The sequence below is a fragment of the Sarcophilus harrisii genome, unplaced genomic scaffold (genome assembly GCF_902635505.1).
Source record: "Sarcophilus harrisii unplaced genomic scaffold, mSarHar1.11, whole genome shotgun sequence".
Lineage (NCBI taxonomy): Eukaryota > Metazoa > Chordata > Mammalia > Dasyuromorphia > Dasyuridae > Sarcophilus > Sarcophilus harrisii.
In genome coordinates this window covers 10001-30093 of record NW_022290930.1, presented here as the reverse complement: position 1 = coordinate 30093, position 20093 = coordinate 10001, and the positions used below count along the sequence as shown (strand labels likewise).

General features: G+C 41.7%; 1 protein-coding gene and 1 long non-coding RNA gene across 2 annotated transcripts; both read right to left on the bottom strand.

The window, feature by feature from the left end:
• Window positions 1–263: 263 nt before the first annotated feature.
• Window positions 264–4177, bottom strand: LOC116420438. The gene is made up of 4 exons (XR_004230773.1): window positions 4085–4177; window positions 3848–3957; window positions 1990–2384; window positions 264–1715 (listed from the first exon to the last, which is right to left on the bottom strand). It is a non-coding gene; the product is annotated as an uncharacterized LOC116420438 (long non-coding RNA).
• An 11823-nt stretch (window positions 4178–16000) lies between these two features.
• On the bottom strand, window positions 16001–18564 carry LOC116420439. Its single transcript, XM_031945309.1, has 4 exons — window positions 18439–18564; window positions 17421–17807; window positions 16970–17231; window positions 16001–16025 (listed from the first exon to the last, which is right to left on the bottom strand). Exons 1-4 carry the CDS (start codon window positions 18524–18526, stop codon window positions 16001–16003), a joined length of 762 nt encoding a protein of 253 aa, XP_031801169.1. The 5' UTR covers window positions 18527–18564.
• Window positions 18565–20093: the final 1529 nt, after the last annotated feature.

Below are 20093 nucleotides of genomic sequence, written 5' to 3'. Positions count from 1 at the left end.
TTCACTTCCTTAACATCTTTCAAATTTATTTTGTGGGTCAATTTCTCTACTTTTGAGAGGGCAAGGTTAAGAACCCATTAGTATAGGAGGAGTCCTGTCTATTTGTTCTTGCAGCTCTTAACTTCTCCTCTAGGAATTTGGAAGCCATACCACTTGGTGCATAAATGGTTAGTATTGCTATAGCTTCATTATCTATGGTACCCTTTAACAAGATAGTTTCCTTCCTTATCTCTATTAGATAAGGAAGCAAAGCTTCCTTCTGCTTTTTTCTGATCAGAAATTATGATTGCTACTCTTGCTTTTCTTAGTTCACTTGAAGCATAATAGTTTTTTTTTTTTTTACTCCTGCCTATTATCTGTACTCTGAACTTATTACTTTGGGTTAAATGTGTTTCTTGTAAACATTTTTTAACAAAAAAATTTATATTTCATTTGAACATATCCAGACAAGAAAATAGAACATGAATGGGGACAGGAAAATCAAGAGTATGGAGACCCAGTTAAGGATACAACAGACAAGTCCTGCCTGAAATAGGGAATGAAATTATTACTTTGTGGTTCTGATCAAACTTGGCTTTCCTTTTAAGTTCCTATAATGTGTGTATACAGATGTTGAAAAAGAAACAGGGGTGGGGGACATTGAGAAGGAAAGCATGTACACCAGAGATATTTTGCCCTCTTCTCCACCCAAGAGAGGTAGAATAGGGAAAAGAGAAAAGCAGGAGTATAAAGGACCAAGGTATGGTGTCTACCGGGCTAGGCCTACCTGGAGTACCATGGAAGATTGGGGGAGGCAAATAGCATTTCTTGAAATGGGATATGTCATGTAAGCCAGTATGTGCTCCTGAGGGAAGCTATTTTCAATACAAATGAGAGTCTCTGGGGTCCATGGAGTGGCATATCTCCACTACTACCTGAAATTACTTTGTGTGGCATTAGTTTCTTGGGATTCCTATCTTGTTTGGATATAATTGTGGGAAAAGAAGAACAGAGGTGGGGGAAGAATAGTGGGTTCCATATGGTTAGGGAAGTGGGGATGGACTGGATTTGGGGGGGGTAGCATTCATTCGTCCATGTTTCTGCATAATAAATATTGCAGGGTCATCTCCTAAGGAATATGATCCTCTAGGCTCACTATCTTTTTATTGGGCACTGAATTGATAACTTGCATAGTCTCTGACATGTAGGTCATTTGATTTGGGGGACTGTTAAGGGACTCTTCATGCTGCGTGTTTATCAAAGGGACCTCGGTGGAGGAGGTGTCCTGTACTCTATTGTCGGAGGCATTCTGACCTGTGTCTTTGCCTTTGTTAACATTCCAACCCGAAGAGCTGTCCTGGAGCTGGCAGATACGGTTGTTCTCTGTAGTCCATGGAAGATGAGAGGAAGCAAATGGTATTTCTTGAAATGAGATACGAGTCATGTGGGCGCGAATGTGTTCCTCAGGGAAGCTATTGTCCATATAGATGAGAGGCTCTGTGTTCCATGGAATCTCTGGCTGTGTGGACCCTGAGCAGTTCTCCAATGAGGCACTTGGGTGGGTATATAGGTGAATGTGGCAGGGATCACTAGTGGGGGCTCCAGGTTGCTGTTCTCCATCATCTGGACGTTCTGTACTTGGGCCATGGAGGCTCCATTCCAAGGAATGAACTTGTATTGCACCATAACATGCCAAGGAAGAGTCCAAGCAGGTTTGGGGTTCCAAAAGTATGCCCCTATCACAATAACAAGAGTGGAAAATATTACAAATCCTATCCCTAGAGGCTCTCTACCCATGTCGCCCATTCCTTGCTTTGGCTCTGACTGCGCTTCAAGATGGAACACCCTAAAGCATGTATTTTTTTTTTTTTTTTTATGCAAGTGGAAGAACCATGGTAGACATTTCATTCTGGAACTCTCCAGTGAAAACAAAGACTATGACATTTGAAGCCCTTGAGGTTTCCTGCCTGAGCAGAATGTGACTTGTGAAGGCCTTTGTGCAGTACTTACCTGAGGGATCAAGGTCTATGGACTTAACATCAGACCCTTCACGCTCAGAGCCCTCATGTCTGGCCCATCTGAAGTGACAGACTCGTTTGAAAGAAGCCTTGAAGGGGTAGAGAATGAGATGAGGTTGTCCATTTTATTGGACTCCTGGAAGGTCCAATATAAGGTTTCCGGGGCCACCATCATTTTCCTACATTCACTCCAGCTTTTCTGGACAAACTTATTGTGCAACAGTCTGGAGATCATCCTGTATATTGCTCGGCGCCTCTTCCTGGCTGCCGTCATAGCCTGGATATTAGAATGGGTCTACATATTTTAAAATATTTTAGTGACTTCTGGGCTCCAGGCTTCCTTTCCCTCAGGAGCAAAAGGCTGAGGCCTCTGAATTCTTGTAGTGCCTGGGGGTGACATGAAATGATTAGAGTTAAAAATGACAGTGAGTTGATCTTTTCCACCAGACGCCAAACCCTGAGTCAGGGTAAATTGGGCAATTCCATAAGCAAGGAGAGATGCTTCCAACCCTTAACCGCTTTCCATGTCGTCTTGCCCATTGCAGTCAATGCTTTCCTGCTATGTTATGAATTATTTCTACTTGTTTTTTATTTCATTCCCTAAGTGTACCAGGAAGGGATTCATAGTGAGGATGGACTGTCAAAGGATCCATGACATCCTTCTCTTGGCCCTACAGTACTCTGGGAGGTCACCAATGCCATCCTTTCTAGGAAAGGGATTGAATAGGGTCACCGTTTTCCCTTGCCAGGGATGACATATCTTTAATTCTCTGGCCTTTCCTCACTGCTCTAACGAGGGATATCTCATGGGTCCCCGGGACCCAGACCGGCACCTTCCCGGGTTTGCCTTTGCAGGTGGGCCCCACCAATAAAGTCCTAATTAGGCCTGTGGAGGTCATGGCCTTTTCCAGAGCTTTAGAGCTTGTAGCTTCTACTGGGAAACCTTGAATCTAGGGCTTCATGACCTACAGCGTGGCTTGCTGCCCTCCAGCAAGGTCTTACAAAGTAAGAAATGACTCGGGATGCTCTGAGAGGCGAAGGACTGCATTTTGCGACAAGATTCCCACAAATCCTGATGCCAAGGATCAAAGTTGGGACTTGAAGTAGGCCCTTTCCAGATAAGGAGCCTTTATGCTCTGTTCATGCCAGTGGGTGAGCTGGGTCCCACTGGTCTCCCTTGCCAGGGATGGCACTTCTGTATCTCCCTGGCCTTTGCTCACTGCTCTAATGGGAAGGAGATTTGGGCAAAGAATCTACTTGGTCTTCTAGCAACCCAGGACCTGGATATATTATAAAAGAATTTCCTCCTTCTTTTTCTAGCTGCTCAGGAACAGTACAATTGGCTTTCTCAAACACACTGACCATTTCTCATTGTTGTCCAGGAGGGAAGAGACAAAGCTTAAGTTTCCTCTGACCCGTGACATTCTCCCTGACAACAAGGATTTCCTCACAACAAGCTTTCAATTCCTTCTTTCCCACCACTCCAGACTGTTCCCTTCTCTACCTTCAGATCCAAGGAGGAAGTGCTTTGTTTTCTAGATCACAACTTCTCAAGTCTTTAAACATGGTTGTATCATCCCACGTCTTCTCCAAGATAAAGATCCCCTGATCCCTCATCTCCCTGGAGAGAGGCCTGAGGTGTTGACCCTGTGGAGTGTCTTCCTTTGGCCAGTCTACTGCTGACTCAAGTTACCAGTGACCAGAGTACTGCAGGTGAGCTCTGACCTGAAACGGTACCCTCTGCCCTTGGAATATGTTATAGTGCCTTTTTTCTTTCCAGATGTCCTAGGGCAAGACATGGAAAGGGCTGTATAGGCCGTGTTGGGCCCATTTACTTTCCTCATACTCACATGTACAGAGCAGGAAACGGGTTCCCAGAAGGCTAAGGACATCCCTCAGAGCCTCTGGGAAGTAAGCCTTGGGAGAACAACCAGCTCCTTGTCTCCATATCCCGAGATTTCTAGAAATTAACCAATGTCCATTTCATCTTGCTGATCTCTGATCCCAAGGACCTCCAGAAACTAGACTCCATCCAACCATTCCCAACCCAATAACCAAGGAGACATTAGGTAGATTCTTAAATTTACCTTTGTTCTTGCAGAATGGAGCTGGTCCTGCTGAAGCTGCCTTTTCCATCTAGGAGTTTCTCTCAGGACTGAGTTCTCAGGCTTAAGTATGCTTGGGAAGGAATTTGAGAGGGGAATTCTCACCAGATTCCAACCATCGGATTCGCCGCCTGCTTCACTCTTTGGCTACTGACGGACTGACAGTCATGCCCAGAAAGACCCCTTCTCAGTCCTGGACCACTTTCCCTGTCCCATGAAGATGAATGACAAACATGTTTAAGGGTAACTAGAGGTTGGAAAATGTGGTGGGGACAGCTTCCTAACCCTAGTTTTCTATAAATCAATCATTTTTCCCCTCTTCTTGATCAGTTACTACGTGTTCTTTTCTTAGATGTTCTGGAACAGACTGATGTTTAGAGGAGTTTTTTTTTTTTTTTTTCTGGAAGATCTAATTCTCCAAGTAAGGGAACTTATGGAGATTCCCTTTGTGTTCAACCCTTCTAAAACTGACCTCAATAAAATTTAACACAATTGAAATTTGTTTGCCAGTAACTAAATCTTGTGGTAAGAACTAGTAACTAGTACAGATTTTAGAGCTCTAATAATTGGGAATCTCTAGACCAGAGAATTTACATTTTCTATACCCTTTATCTAAAAAACATAAACTGTCGACCACTATATGAAAGAAAAATCTAAATATGTAGAACTGTCTTGTAATATGTGCCCTTCTAGGAAAAAAACAAAAAAGGATATTCAGCACAAAAGTGATTTCACCTAAGGATCAGAGTCCTTTTTCATTGGGCATTTAAAAAATAATTTCCCCTCCTCATTCCAATGAGCTAAATAATTCCATACAGATGCATCTAAGTAACAAACCTTTTTGCAGGTGGATGACTTGCAGGTTGTTTGGAAATGAACGTTTCCAAAAGAGTAATTTACTGCAGTTTTAATAAATTATGGGGGCTGTCTTAATAGATTAAAGAAATTATTCCACACTGATCCCAAAACTTGCTACAAAGATAATAACATATATCATACCTAACAAACAATACGCAAAGTACAAGGAGAAGCATTCTTTACTTAGTTGTATTAATGTATTGAAGGGAGTATAATTCTAGATTGAATGGTTCTGATGTTCAATACCTGAATCTTACCAGCTTAGATGTGCTCTAGCATTGAGTTAAAATTTGCATTTTGTTTTCATCTCTTCTCCTGACCATTTGCCATGGTTTTAAAAATTTGCCATAGAAAAAATATAGGGACTTAATCATGGTGAGGGGGAAATGTTCCCCTGCTTTCTTAGTACATTAAGGTAAGAATTATAAAGGCCAGAGTTTCAAATGATGATTTACTTCAACCCTCTATCGGATTATGTTACTGAATTTGGGTATTGAGAAATTTTCATAGAACAAAAGGTATCAAATATTTCTCCAAGATTTAATCTTTAAAAATAACCAACCTATGCACTACCTTAATATGCAAAATAACTTCTCTTTAATTAAAAAAAATATATATATATATAAGTACGCAAAACATATGTACAAAAATATGTGAATAAAAAATTCTTTTCAAATCAGTTTCCTTATTTGTTTTCAGTAATTGTTGGGTTTCTATCTCTAGTTTACATAACCATACAACTAGAGGCACATAATCTTTCTTGTGAAAGAGGAATTATAAATATAAAAAGGTTAAGAGGCCCTGATAGAAAGTGTTTGGTGGGAAAATTTGTCTTCCAGGGAGTGTAATGGGTTGAGGTTTGAGCTGATGACCGAGGTCCCAAGTACAGAGGTTGTAGGTAATTGGGCTATACTTATTAATATACGTGGATTGGATAAAGAAGGTCCCTGCCCACCTCTCCATGCAAGTCCAGATTGTTGTATAGGAAATGACGATTTTTGGGTGGGGCAAGAGAGAGAGACAGGAAGAGAAGCTTGGAGATTGGGGCTGGGTTTGTGGCTGCTGGTCGAGCTTAGCCTTGACCGCTGCACACATTGCTATCCGATTCTCTTCCACCTCTGATCCTTCTTCACTGAGAATAAAAGACTGACGATTTTCCCCAACCTGGAATTCCTGTCTCAGTTGGATCTTTAAAGACACAACTTAACAGGAGAAATTATCGAACAGTCCCATCACAACCATCCCAGATATGGAAAATACAAGAATTTAAAAGGATTGGTGTGTTTTTTTTAATGTTTTTTTTTTTTAAACCCAGAACAAGGGAAGGCCAAGATGGCGGAGAAGACATGGATTTCTAAGCTCTTTCTTTACCCTTTATCAATAATTATATCGAGCCTCAAAAAATAGTCTTGACTGTTACAATTTTAAAGAAAGAAGTGAACAACTCAAGGCCGAAGAAAATCTGCAGTCTAGCCAAAAAGGTTGGTTCCTGGGCCAGGGGGAGATCAGCACAGACTGGGAGAGGAAAAGTTCCGAGGGAGCCCCAAACCAAAGTGAACGCAAGATCTCGGCACAAGCATGCCCCAACCCGCAGTACGGGGCCTTTTCCTTGGGGCAGTTGTGATCCTGCACGGCAGGAGGACGAGCCTGCTAGCCTAATCTGGGCAGTGGGGGAGCCTGGCTTGGGGCCATAGGAGTTTTCCGGGCCGATTTGCATCAGGAGGAGCTCGGTTTGGGCGGTTCGGTCAGCTGCTACCACCACAGTCCCACAAGAGGTTGGCCTGGGGCGGTGAACACTTTACCCCCTTAGACTCTAGCCAAAGGCAATACTAACCCCACCAGCCCTACTAAGAAGTTTGATAGCTCCGCCAGTTAATCCACTTCCCGTTGGGGGAAGGGAAAACCTCCCAGAGCAATCCCATATTGGAGCCGGAAATCGGTTTACATTCCTCCTGCTCTGCAGAGGAAGTTGGTAAACCCCTTTGCCTAGAAGAAACTACCCCTAAAGGCTTTAAAACATAAGCATAAAAGAGAAAAAGAATGATCGACAGATTCTATGCAGAAAAAGAGCAGGTCACAAACCTGAAGAGACCCCAAACAGCAAAATGCATCAGACTGTCCCCTTTACAGGATCCTCAAAGGAATTATTCCTTAAAAAGAAAGAAAGAAGATAAATGGGAAAGGAAAAGAGAAGCCTATAAGAGAGCAAAAAACTTCCTGAAATACGAATTGAAAAAGTTAAAAATTCCCCAGGAAGTGCAGGGAAAACAAAATTGGTGAATTGGAAAAATAAAGAACTCGCAAGAAAGTAGGATCTGTGAATTGAAAAGAAAATAAGTCACTAAAAAAAAAAAAAATTAGTGAAATGGAAAAATTTCCACAGACCAAAACAAACATTTAAAACTTAATTTAATATACAGAAAGAAGTAAAAAAGCTTAATGAAGAAAATAATTTTTAAAATTAGAATGAAAAACAGAAACTAATTGATTCATTGAGACAGCAAGAATCATCAAGAAAAAAAAAAAATGACAAACTGGAAAACCATGAATTATCTCCTTGCAAAAACGAAGACTTAAAATAGATCTAGGGAGAGATAAGCTGAGGATTATTGGCTCCGAAAACTATGATGAAAAAAAAGAGCCTGATACTATTTTACAAAGAAATCAACAAAGAGAACTGCCCAGATGTAATAGAATCAGGAAGGTAAAATAGGATTAAAGAATTCATCGAACACCATCTGAAAGAAACCCTAAAATAAAAACCCCAAGGAATATTGGCCAAATTTGGAACTAAGATTAAGGAAAAATTTTACAAGCAGCCAAAAAAAAAAAACCATTTAAATACTGGAGGTTACAATAAGGATCACCCAAGATCCGGCTGTCTTCATTAAAGGAAAGAAGGGCCTGGAAATTGATATTCCAAAACAAGAAATTGGGATGCAGCCAAGAATAAACTAACCAGTTGGCATTTTCCAGGGAAGAAGATGGACATTTAATGAAACAAATGAATCATTTGTTAAGAAAAACCAGAACTAAAACAAAAAATTTGATTCCAACCATAGAACCCAAAGATGCAGCAAAGGTAAAAATAACCTTTGAGAATTGTATTTTGTTGGTATACAAAAGAATAATGAAATTTGATTGTACTGATATAAAAAAAAGGGAAGTAGATATGGAAAAAGGGATGATGGAGAATAAGGTGGGAAGGAGGGATAAAAGAGGGAAACCACATCCCAAAGAGGAAAGGAAACTTATCATATTAGGAATTTAGAGAGGGGGAGGAACATTGTGTGAAATCTTACCTCATCAGAGTTGGCTCAAAGAAAAATAATTACATTTGTTTTAGAGAAAATTCTCTCTCGCCTCATTTAAAAAACGGGGGGGAGAGAAAAGGAAAGAAAAAGGTAATAAGGGAAGGAAGGGGGACTCAAAGGTGGGGAGAGGGGATTATAAAGAGGTGATCGGATCCAAGAGGGGCATGGGTTTAAAAGGGGGAAAGAGGGTTGGGAGGAAAAAAGTAAAGCATAATCTGGGGTTAAGGATGGTAGGAAAAGATTTAGTAATTCTAACCTCCTGAATGGGATGAACCCCCAAAAGAGGAGGCAGATAGCAGACTGACGTCGAACCCTACAATATGTTGTTTAAAAGAAAACACATTTAAAGAGGAACAATATAGAGAAAGGAAAAGGCTGGAGCAAAATATTATGCTTCAGGTGAAGTCAAAAAAGCAGGGGTAGCCATCCTTATCTCAGATCAAGCAAAAGTAAAAATTGATCTAATTAAAAGAGATAAGGAAGGAAACTCCATCCTGCTAAAGGGTAGCAGAAACAACGAAGCAATATCAATATAATGCAACAAGTGGTATGGCATCCAACTTCCTAAAGGAGAAGTTAAGAGAGTTGCAAGAAGAAATAGAAAACAAAACTGTAATAGTAGGAGATCTCAACCTTGGTAATTTCCTTAGAATTAGACAAACCAAACCAAAAAAACAAAAAGAAAGAAATTAAAGAAGTAAATAGAATATTAGAAAAATTAGGTATGTTGGATCTTTTGGAAAAATTGAATAATAAAAGGAAATACTTTCTTCTCAGCAGTTCATGGGAACGTATTCAAAATTGGACCATATTTAATAAAAAGACCTCAAATTAAATGCAAGAAAAGAAAAGTAAATGCTTTTTTTCAGATCTATAAAAAAATCAATTCATCAAAAAGTTCGGGGAGAAATAGACCAAAAGTAATTGGAAACTAAAAATTTCCATCTTTAAAGAATGATTTGAAGCAAAATTATAGATACAATTAATAATTTAATTAAGATAATCAATGATGAGACATCGCCAAAATTTGTGGGATGCAGCCAAAGGGTAATAAGGGGGAATTTTAACCTTAGAGGCTTACTTGAATAAAAAAAGAGAAAGAAATGATTAATGAATTGGGCTTGCAACTAAAAAAACTAAAAAATGACCAAATTAAAAAAGCCCCAATCAAAAACTAAATTGGAAATTTAAAATTAAAAGGGAGGTTAAATATTAAAGTAAAAACTATTGAACTAATTAAAAAATAAGAGTTGGTTCTATGAAAAAGCCAATAAAATAGATAAGCCCTTTTGCAAACTATTAGAAAAGGAGGGAGGAAAATGGAAATTAGTAGTCTTAAAAATGAAAAGGGAGAACCTTTCCACCAATAAGAGGAAATTAGAGAAATAATAAGGAGTTATTTTGCTCAACTTTATGCCAATAAATTTGATAACCTAAGTGAAATTGGATGAGTACCCAAAAATATAGACTTCCCAGACTAAAGAGGAGGAAGTAAATTGTTTTAATAGTCCCATTTGAAAAAGAAAATAAACAGGGCAAAAACAACTCCCTAAGAAAAAATCCCCAGGACCAGATGGATTTATATGAATTTTACCAAACATTTAAAGAACAATTGGCCCCAATGCTATATAAATTATTTGATAAAATAGGGAATGAAGGAGTCCTACCAAATCTTTCTATACACAGACACGGTAATTGATAATTTAAACCAGGTAGGTTGAAAACAGAGAAAGAAAAATTATAGACCAATCTCCCTATCGAATATTGATTTAAAAATCTTAAATAAGATATTAGCAAAAAGACTAGAAAATCATCTCCAAGATAAACACTATGATCAAGTAGGATTTATACCAGGGAATGCAGGGCTGGTTCAATATTAGAAAAAATAATATAATTGGCCATGTTAATAACCAAATTTAAAAAACCATATGATCATTTCAACAAATGCAGAAAAAGCATTTGATAAAATCCAAAATCCATTCCTATTAAAAAAACAGAGCATAGGAATAAATGGACTTTTCCTTAAAATAACAGCATCTATTTAAACCATCAGCAAACATATTAAGGAGACAAACTGCAACCATTCCCAATAAGATCTGGAGGAAACAAGGTTGCCCACCACCGTTACTATTTAATATTGTATTAGAAAATGCTAGCTTTAAAAGAGCTGAGAAAGAGATTAAAGGGATAAGAATAGGCAATGAGAAACCAAAATCACCTTTGCCGATGAATGATGGTTACTTAGAGAACCCCAGAGATTCTTAAAAAGTTCTTAGAAATAATCCCAACTTTAGCAAAGTTGTTGGTTATAAAATAAAACCCACATGTTTAATTCTTATATATCACTAAAAAACCAACAGTCGGAGCTACAAAGAGAAATTTATTTAAAGTAACCCTGATAAATAAAAATATTTAAATCTATCTGCCAAGGGAAAAATCAGAAACTTTATGGAGCAAAAATTACAGACCACTTTTCCACAAATTAAGTCTGATCTAACCAATTGAAAAAATATTAAATGTTCTTGGATAGGGCGAGCAAAATAATAAAGATGAAATATTACCTAAAGTAATCTATTTATTTAGCGCTATACCAATCAGAGTCCCAAAAACTATTTTAATGACCTAGAAAATAACACCAAAGTTCATATGGAAAAAAAAGGTCAAGAATTTCAAGGGAAATTAAGGAAAAACAAAATCAAATGAAGGTGGCTTAGCCACCAGATCTTTATATTATAGAGCAGTAGTTACCAAAACCATTTGGTATTGGCCAAGGAATAGATTAGTTGATCAGTGGAATAGATTAGTTTCAAGGGATAAACAGTCAACAAAAATAGCAGCCTGGGTTTTAAAAACCCAAAGATCCCAGCTTTGGAAAGAACTTAATGTTTGATAAAAAATTGCTGGGAAAATTGGAAACCATATGGCAGAAACTAGGCATTGATCCATACTTAACGCCGTACACCAAGATAAGGTCAAAATGGGTTCATGACCTAGGCATAAAGAATGAAATTATTAATAAATTAGAGGAACACAGGATAGTTTACCTCTCAGACCTGTGGAAGGTTTGGCAATTGTTAATGCTGTAAAGTTACCCGTGCATATATCTTGTAAATAAAAGGCTATTCAAAAAAAAAGAATCAAAAAGAATGCTGAGATGAAGTCCGAGTAACAGTTTCTGGGTAATGAATATAAACAGATTATTAGTCTAGTTGATCATAAATTGATAGTGGTTTCTCTGAATAACCAAATCTTGTCTCTGGTTTCTTTTACCAGCATGGGACATGGGTTGGAAGAATTTCCAAGGTCTAGTCCATATAGTAGATTAAGTTAAATCCTTAAACATGAGATATGAAAATCTTTATTGAAATATTTGTCATGGCAGTCTGTGATTGATTTTCTGAGGGATTTATTCTCCTCAATCAAGCAGCATAAGGTCAGTGAGGAAATAAACGAATTTTCAAGTAGTATCTTTTATTACTGATATTCCTTAGTAATATTCCCTTCTCTTTAAAATTTTCACTTATTAGTTTAGCTGACAGTTGATTTGGAGGACAGTTTAAGGGGCTCATCACGCTGCATGCTCATCAAAGGGGCCTTGGTGGAAGAGGTGTTCCCTGGTGTATTTTCAGAGATATTTTCACCTCTCTTCACCTTTCTTGCCAACATCCCAAACAGAAGGGCTGTCCTGGGGCTGACAGCTGAGATTGTTCTCCATAGTCCATGGAAGATAGGTGTGGGCAAATGGTATTCCTTGAAATGGGGTAATATGTATCATAGAAAAAGACTGACAATCAGCTAAGAATGGGATCCCATTGCAAGCCCTCCTCACCTAATCTCAGCCTGTTTATCTTATACATGCAAGGCAAACTAAGCTGGTCAGTGCTACTCTAGTCACTTTATTGTCATCATTGTAATGTAGGACATCATGGTTAACCGAGGAGAAATTGAGCAAAAACAATGGGTTTTCCTGCCCAGATTCTTAGAAGCAGGTCGAGTTTCCAAGCAGCCTAGCCTCCTTAGTGATGAAGTAATGGCAGGGGACTGAGGACTTGTGGCCCAAGACCCATGAAATGTGCATGCATCAGGGTGGACGTTCCCACGCAAGGGAGTTCTTGTCAGAGGGGAAACATGTGAGGTGACGTGAAATGTGGCCTTTGGAAAGTGTTCAGGCACTGAGAAAAACCATTGGCCACCCATTTGCAGATTATTGAACATCCCGTCTAATAAATTGGTTTTTAAAGCTCCAGGTTTTTTCAGAATTTATTTCAGAGCAGGCACATGAAATAAGACATTGAGAAGGAAAACATTTACATCAGAGATATATTGCCTTCTTCTCCAACCTGGAGGAATTGATGTAGAATGGGAACAACAGGAAAGCAAGAGTATCGAGGACCAAGGCATGGCCTCCACAGGCTAGTCCTACCTGGAGTAGGTAATGGAATTACTCTGTTTCTTGGGTTCCTATCTTCTTTGGATATAATTGTGGGGAAGGAAATACAGAGGTGGGGGGAAGAACAGTGGGGATCCATGTGGGTAGGGAAGTGGGTATGAATACATTAAGCCTAGATTTGGGGGGTAGCATTCATAGTTCCATGGATTCTGGGTAATAAATGTTCAATGTCATATCTCTTACGGAGTATGATCCTCTAGGTTGTTCACCAACTCCTCATTGGGCACTGAATTAATGGCGGACACAGTCTGTGGCTTGTGGGCCATTTGATTTAGGGGACTGTTTTTAATGGGCTATTCATGTTGCAAGTTTATCAGAGGAGCATCTGTGGAAGAGGTGTCCTGCGATGTATTCTCAGAGACATTCTGACCCATCTCTTCCCCTTTCTTGTCAGCGTCCCAACCTGAAGGGTTGTCCTGGGGCTGACTGCTGAGGTTGTTCTATAGAATACTTGGAAAATAGATGCAGGCAAATGGTATTTCTTGAACTGGGATGATATGTATCATATTGGAGACCATGTGCTCCCAAGGGAAGCTATTGTCCATATAGAGAGAGGCTAGTCGGAATTCTGGCCGGGACCTGTGGGGATTCCAAAGAGGCACTTGGATGGATATACAGGTGAATGTGCTGGGGATCACTAGTGGTGGCTCCAGGGTGCTGTTCTCCATAATCTGGACAATCTGCCTTTGGGCAATGGAGGCTCCATTCCAAGGAATGAACTCCCACTGAACTGCATCAAGCCAAGGAGGAGTCCAGGCAGGTATGGGGTTCCAACTATATGCCCCTATCAAAATGACAAGAGTGAAAATATTACAAATCGTATTCCTAGAGGCTCTCTACCCGTGTCCCCCTGTCCTTGTTTTGGCTCCAACTGGGCTTGAAGATGGAACACAGGAAAACATACTTTTTTTTTTTATTTATTTAACTAAGAGGAAGAAACATGACACAGACTTTGTTTTGGTACTGTTTAGTGAAAACAGGGATAGTGACTTTTGAAACCCTTGAGGTACTCTGCCCGAGCAGAATGTAACTTCTAAAGCCCTTTGTGCAGTACTTACCTGAGGTGTCATAGTCTGTGGATTCAACATCGAGACTTCATGCTCAGAGCCCCCATGCCCAGCCCGTCTGAAGGGAAAGACTTATTCTGAAACCCCCTTGAGAATGGGTTGAGAATGGGAACACCCTGCTGATACTGATTGCACTCCTGGAAGGCCCCGTATAAATTTTCTAGTGCAATCATCATGTCCTGACATTCACTCCAGCTTCTCTTGACACCCTCCTTATAAAACAGCCTGGAGATCATCCTGTATATTGCTCGGCTTCCTCTTCCTGGCTGCCCTCAGAGCCTAGATGTTAGGGTGGGCCCACATATTCAAAAATATTTTAATTGATTCTGGGCTCCAGGCTTCCCCTTGGAGCAAGAAGCCAAGGCCCCCTGACTTTTCCAGTCAGAGGAGATGAAGAAAAGAATTACCCAGTCTAAAAAGACAGGTTGGTTTCATCCTGGGGCTAGATGCCATCCTTTATGTCTGAGGCAATGGACACTCATGGAAGCAGACAACAGATGTTGGGTATGACCTTCAGCCCTGCTTTCCATGTCTTCTTGCCCTTTGGACTCAGTGTTTTCCTGCTCCCCTAGGAAGGGATCCATACTGAGGTTGACTTCCAAGGGGTCCATGACACCCTTCTCCAAGGCCCACAGTACTCTAGGAACTCACCAATGCCATCATTTCTAGGAGAGAGAATGAAAAGGGATTGCCAGTTCCTGGCACCTTCCTCTGCATTTGCCTTGCAGCTGGTCACCATTTCTACCAATAAAAGTCTCAGGGGTCACAAGCTCTGTTTGTGTAAGGGCTTTCCCAGAGCTTCAGAGCCCGTAGCTTTCAGAAGAAGCCTTGAATCCAGGGCTTCATGACCCACAGTCTGGCTTGCTGCCTTCCAGGGAGGTTGTACTAGGTAAAAAATGAATGAAGATGCACTGAGAAGGCAATGAACACATTCGGGGGCAGGACTCCCACAAATCCTGATACCAGGGTTCAGGGCTGGGAGGTGAAGTGGCCTCCTTCCAGGTCATGTCTTTCCGCCCGTACCAGTGGGTGACCTGGCCTGCTGCCTCCTATGCCGGGGCAATTTCCTCCATTCCCTGGCCTTCATTAAGGCCCCAAGGGGATGCCCAATGGGGAAGGATTTTGAAAAGATCTATGTGGATTTCAAGCAACATGATTACATAAAAGGAGGGATTGTACCTGGAGATTCTGCAGGAGAAGGTTCTGCTTCTACTTTTTTTTGCTGCTCAGGAACAGTACAATTGGCCTTTTCCATCACATCGGCCATTTTCTGCCCCGGAGGATTTAGGACAAAGCTGTCTCCCTTAATAAACATGACATCTCCCGAAACAAAATTTTCTGACATCGCTCCCCCTTTGCCTTCACACCACCCCAGACTGTTCCCTGATCTGCCCTCAGACCCAGTAAGAAAGTGCTTTCCTTTTCCAAATCATAACTTCTCTAATCTGAATATGGTTGTCACCCCAAGTGTTCTATAAGATCCCCTGATCCTTCATCTTCCAGGAGAGGGATTTGAGGTGCTGACCCTCTGGGCCACCCTCCACATTCTACTGTTTACCAAGGTCACCAGTGACCAGATTACTGCCAGCAAACACTGACCTGGGAGGGCACTGTCTGCCCTTGTGGAACAATCATGGTTATTTTTTTTGGGGGGGGCAGGGGGAATGTCCCAAAGAACCCAGAAGAAGCCATGGGAGGGCTGTATAGGCCATGTTGGGCCACCTTACCTTCCCCAAACTCATATGTTTAGAGGAAGAAACTGGCTCCCTGAAGGTTAAGGACATCCCAAAGAACCTCTAAGTAAGCTTTAGGAGATCAATCATCTCGTTGGCTCCATATCCAGAGATTTCCAGACATTAGCCCTTGTCCATTTCATCTTACTGATCTCTAGCCTCAAGGCCCTCCAGGAACAAGACTCCATCCAGCCATTCTAAACACACTAACCCCAAGGAGACACAAGGAGGGATTCCGTTCCGCCAATTTACTGGTCTTCCTCCTTATCTTTTGTCCTTCCAAAAAGGGGCTGGATCTGGTCCTGCTGAAGCTGCCTCCAACCGAGAATTTTCCAGACTGGGTTCCCTCAGGCTTGTGTAGGCTTTGGAAGCGATCAGAGAGGGGAGTTCTCACCTGATCCCAGCAATCAGATTAGCTCCCTTCTTGACTCTTTGGCTAATAAAGGACCAACAATCATTCACAGAAAGACCCCTTCTCAGTCCTGGACCTCTTTCTCCATCCTGTGAGGAGAAGGAGGAGCAAGCCCCAAGAGAAAAACCCTTGTTGGGATTCACCGGGAAACTTTCCTCACCCCAAATCCTGGAGGAAACCATTTCCCTCTTCCTCACGTTACCAGTTCCAAGGCATTTTCCAGGCCTCCCAAGTCCCCATCCAAATGATCCCCCTCACAGGTTTCTTCACACATACATTTCATATAATACTCAGAGACCCTTAGGATGCAGACTGGCAGGAGGTAGGGATCACTCATGAGAAGATATTCAAGGCCAAAAAGACCTTTCCAAAGAGAATATTAGCTCTCCTGGGACCTGAACTAGTACAGGAATGTTTCAAATGGAAATGGCCCTGGATCCTTAAAGGTCAGGAAGCCATGTAGAATATGAGAGATGACTATTTGCCACTCATGGACAATGCCTCTTAGAAGGGGCAATTCCCATCTCGGGTTCCTTGAAAATAAGTTTTTCTTCCTTAACTTCAAATGGAAGGGGATTAAACCCTGGAGGAACATAACTTGGTAGGAGCAACTTCCTACTGTCTTTCCCATGCCTTTGCTATATATATGATATATATATACACACACACATTGTTCATATCCTTTGACCATTTATCAGAGAATTAGCTTGAATTATAAATTTGAGTCAATTTCTTAATATTTAAAAAGTTTATTGAGTTTTGGATTATTGCTTTCCTTCTAAATTTTTGTCACATTAGTTTCGCAAACATTTTAATATAATCAGAAATATAAATCAGAAAAGGGCTTCAGTGGAGGAGGTGTCCTGTGACCTCTCGTTGGAGACCTTCTGACCGGTGTCTTTGCCTTCGTCAGTATCCCAACCTGAAGGGTTGTCCTGGGGCTGACTGCTGAGGTTGTTACCGAGTTTGTAAAGATTGGGGGAGGCAATGGTATTTTTGATTTGGGATAATATGAGTCATGGGAAAACATGACCCAGGGCTGTCCATATAGATGAGCGGCTGTGGGGGCCATGGAATCTCCGACTGTGGACCTTGAGCGGTACTCCAATGAGGCACTTGAGTGAATATGTAGGCAAATGTGGTGGGGATCACTGGTGGGGGCTCCAGGGTGCTGTTCATCATTTGGGCATTCTGCCCTTGGGCAATGAAGGCTCCACTCCAAGGAAGGGAGTCATATTGCACCGCAGCATGCCAAGGAAGAGTCCAAGGAGGAATGGGGTTCCAAACGTATGCCCCTATCAGAATGACAAGGGTGAAAATATTACAAATCCCATCCCTAGAGGCTCTCTACCCATGCCACTCAATCCTTGTTTTGGCTCTGACTGGGCTTCAAGATCCAACACCATAAAACATGTATTTAAGCAAGGGAAGAGCCATGGGAGAGAGCAGAATGTGACTTGTGAAGCCCTTTGTGCAGTACTTACCTGAGGTGTCAAGGTCTGTGGACTCGGACTCTTCACGCTCAGATCCCCCATGCGTGTCCCATGTGAATGGAAAGACTCTTTCTAAAGCCTCCTTGAATGGGTAGAGAAAGGGACGAGGTTGTCCATTCTGATTGGACTCCTGGAAGGTCCAATATAAATTTTCCAGGGCCACCATCATGTCCCTACATTCACTCCAGCTTTTAGGTATACCCTCGTTGTGCAACATCCTGGAGATCATTCTATATATTGCTCGGCGTCTCTTCCTGGCTGCCCTCATTGACTGGATATTAGGGTGGGTCCACATATTTAAAAATATTTTGATGGCTTCTGGGCTCCAGGCTTCCCCTTGTGGAGCAAAAGGCCGAGACCCCTGATTTCTTTCAGTTGCTGGAAGAGACATGAAGAAATGGTTAGAATTCTGCCCAGTCAAATTTGACAGTGAGTTGGTCTATCCCTGGGCTTAGATGCCATTCTCTACGAGATGCTGGGTCCAACTTTGAACCCTGCTTTTCATGTCTTCTTGCCCTTTGGACTAAATTTACATATAGTTGGGCAAAATAACTCCCAATTACTCCGATTTCCTCTTCAATGGTGGAAAGTTTTCCCTTTTCATTTGAGACTGAAAATTACTTTGTGAGAAGCAGCTTTCCCAGAGTTTCAGAGGCTGTAGCTTTCAGAGGCAAGCCTTGAACCCAGACTTTTGTGACCTACGGACTGGCTTGCTGCCTTACAGGGAGGTTGTACCAGCTTAAGAAATGAATAAGGACTCCCACAAATCCTGATGACTATGATCAATGCTGGGACATGACAAGGATTCTTTGCAGGTGACGACTCCTTACTCGGTTCATGCCAGTGGGTGGGCTGCGTCACTGCTCTCCCATGCCAGAGATGGCCCTTCCTCTCCTCCCTACCCTTTCATTACTGCCCTAAGGAGGGATGCCTCAATGGGAAGATTTAGGGTAAAGGATCATTTGGGCTTCAAGCAAACCAGACTATATAGAAGGGGGAGGGGTTGTACCTGGAGATGCTGCAGGAGGATCTCTTGCTTTGACTTTATCTTGCTGCTCAGGAACAGCACAGTTGGCTTTCTCGATCACACCGGCCATTTCTTTTGGTCCTGGAGGGAAGAGACAAACCTTCTGACACATGATATTCTTCCTGACGAAGCATTTTCTGACATCAAGCTTTCAATTTCCTTCTTTCCCACCAGCCTAGAAAGCTCCCTGATCTGCCCTGAACAAATTTCCTAACCCTAAATCCCTCTCTTCTGATCAGTTACTAGTTGCTAGATATTTTCCTAGGCTCTCCCTGCACGTCCCCATCCCAAGGATTCCTGCTCGCAAAGGCTTCCTCTTCATAAACTCATTTCATGCAATACTTGATAAACCTTAGGATGCAGCCTGGCAGGAACCAGAGGTCACTCATGGGAGGATTTTTAAGGTCAGAAAGGCCTTGCTACTGAGAATGTTAGGGCTCCCGGGACCTGAACCTGTCCTATTGCCCCGAATCCTAGAATGTAAGGACTGGAAGCCATGTAGAATATCAGAGTTAATGGAACCGTTTGCCACTCTTGGACCTTGCTTTCCTCTTGCAAAGCAGAGATTTACAATCCCATTCTGAATTTCTGGAAAATGCAAGTTTTTCTCTGTCTCCCCTTGGACTTGAATGAAGGGCATTAGCCCCTGGAGGGAATGTAACTTGGTAGGAGCAACTTCCTGCTGTCTTTCCCATTCCTTTGCCAGCCAATACCTAAAAATGTCTGTCTCTCTTTTTCTGCAAGACACAACAGCCATCTTGACCTCGGTGGATACCCTGAATTACAACCAATCCCTGATACTTGAATCTAGCCAATGTCTCTATCTCAGCATGTTCTCTATCTGTCTGGAAAATCTCATTCCAGAAAGAAGACAGCTGTGTCCCTATTTCAAATTTGCCTTTCTTTCCTTAAGGATGGCAGAAGAAACGTTCCAAAAAGAAAACCACCAACAATCTTTTCCACAATCCTTAGCTTTCAGCTTAAAAGAAGGTCCTAGATTAAGGGAAGTATAGAGCAGTAATATTCATTTGGTATTTGGCAAATGAAGAAACTGTGATAGGAAATTCTCCAAAGGTCACCCCAGTAGCAATGGCAGAGTCTGGCTCAGCTGCAATGCCCACTGAACCACCATACACAAGATCACAGAAAATTATAGAGCGCACATTTCAATCAGCCAGTTTTCATGCTGTTGAATGCGCTACATGGGGGTGACTGTCAGTGGAACCAGAGCTCTTGGATCCTCCGAATATGTTTCAGCAGGACAGATTCTATAACTCTCTGAGCACATAGTAGGGCCACCATAGCATACATCGAGTCAGGTCTAGGTCAGACCCTGAAAGCAATCAGATAACTCTCCCTTGTATTTCAGTGATCCCCATCTCCAATTCCCTGCTGAACCTCCCAACAGCCAGCCTGCTCCACTCAACACTATAGGCCTCAGGAAAGAGCAGCAAGGTCCCCAGAACCCAAATTTTCCCAGAAATGTTACCCGAGAGAAGGTGCCTCCTGCTTGGTGGTTGGTGCTCCTCTTCCAGCTATGTCTTCAAGAAAGGACTGGCTCAAGCTGACTTAGCCCAGGCTTATATGGGCTCTCTGATTGTGCTAAACAGGTGATCCCAGAAGTCCAGCCAATTGGA

Excerpts from the sequence above, each read along its gene's own strand:
- LOC116420439 (XM_031945309.1), bottom strand. The coding sequence starts at position 18,526 with ATGGCCGGTGTGATCGAGAAAGCCAACTGTGCTGTTCCTGAGCAGCAA. Across the intron at positions 17,232-17,420 it reads CACAGACCTTGACACCTCAG|GGGCATACGTTTGGAACCCC; the intron begins GTAAGTACTGCA and ends TCATTCTGATAG. Across the intron at positions 16,026-16,969 it reads ATCTATATGGACAGCCCTGG|GATGGAGAAAGAGGTCCAGG; the intron begins GTCATGTTTTCC and ends TTCTCCTCACAG.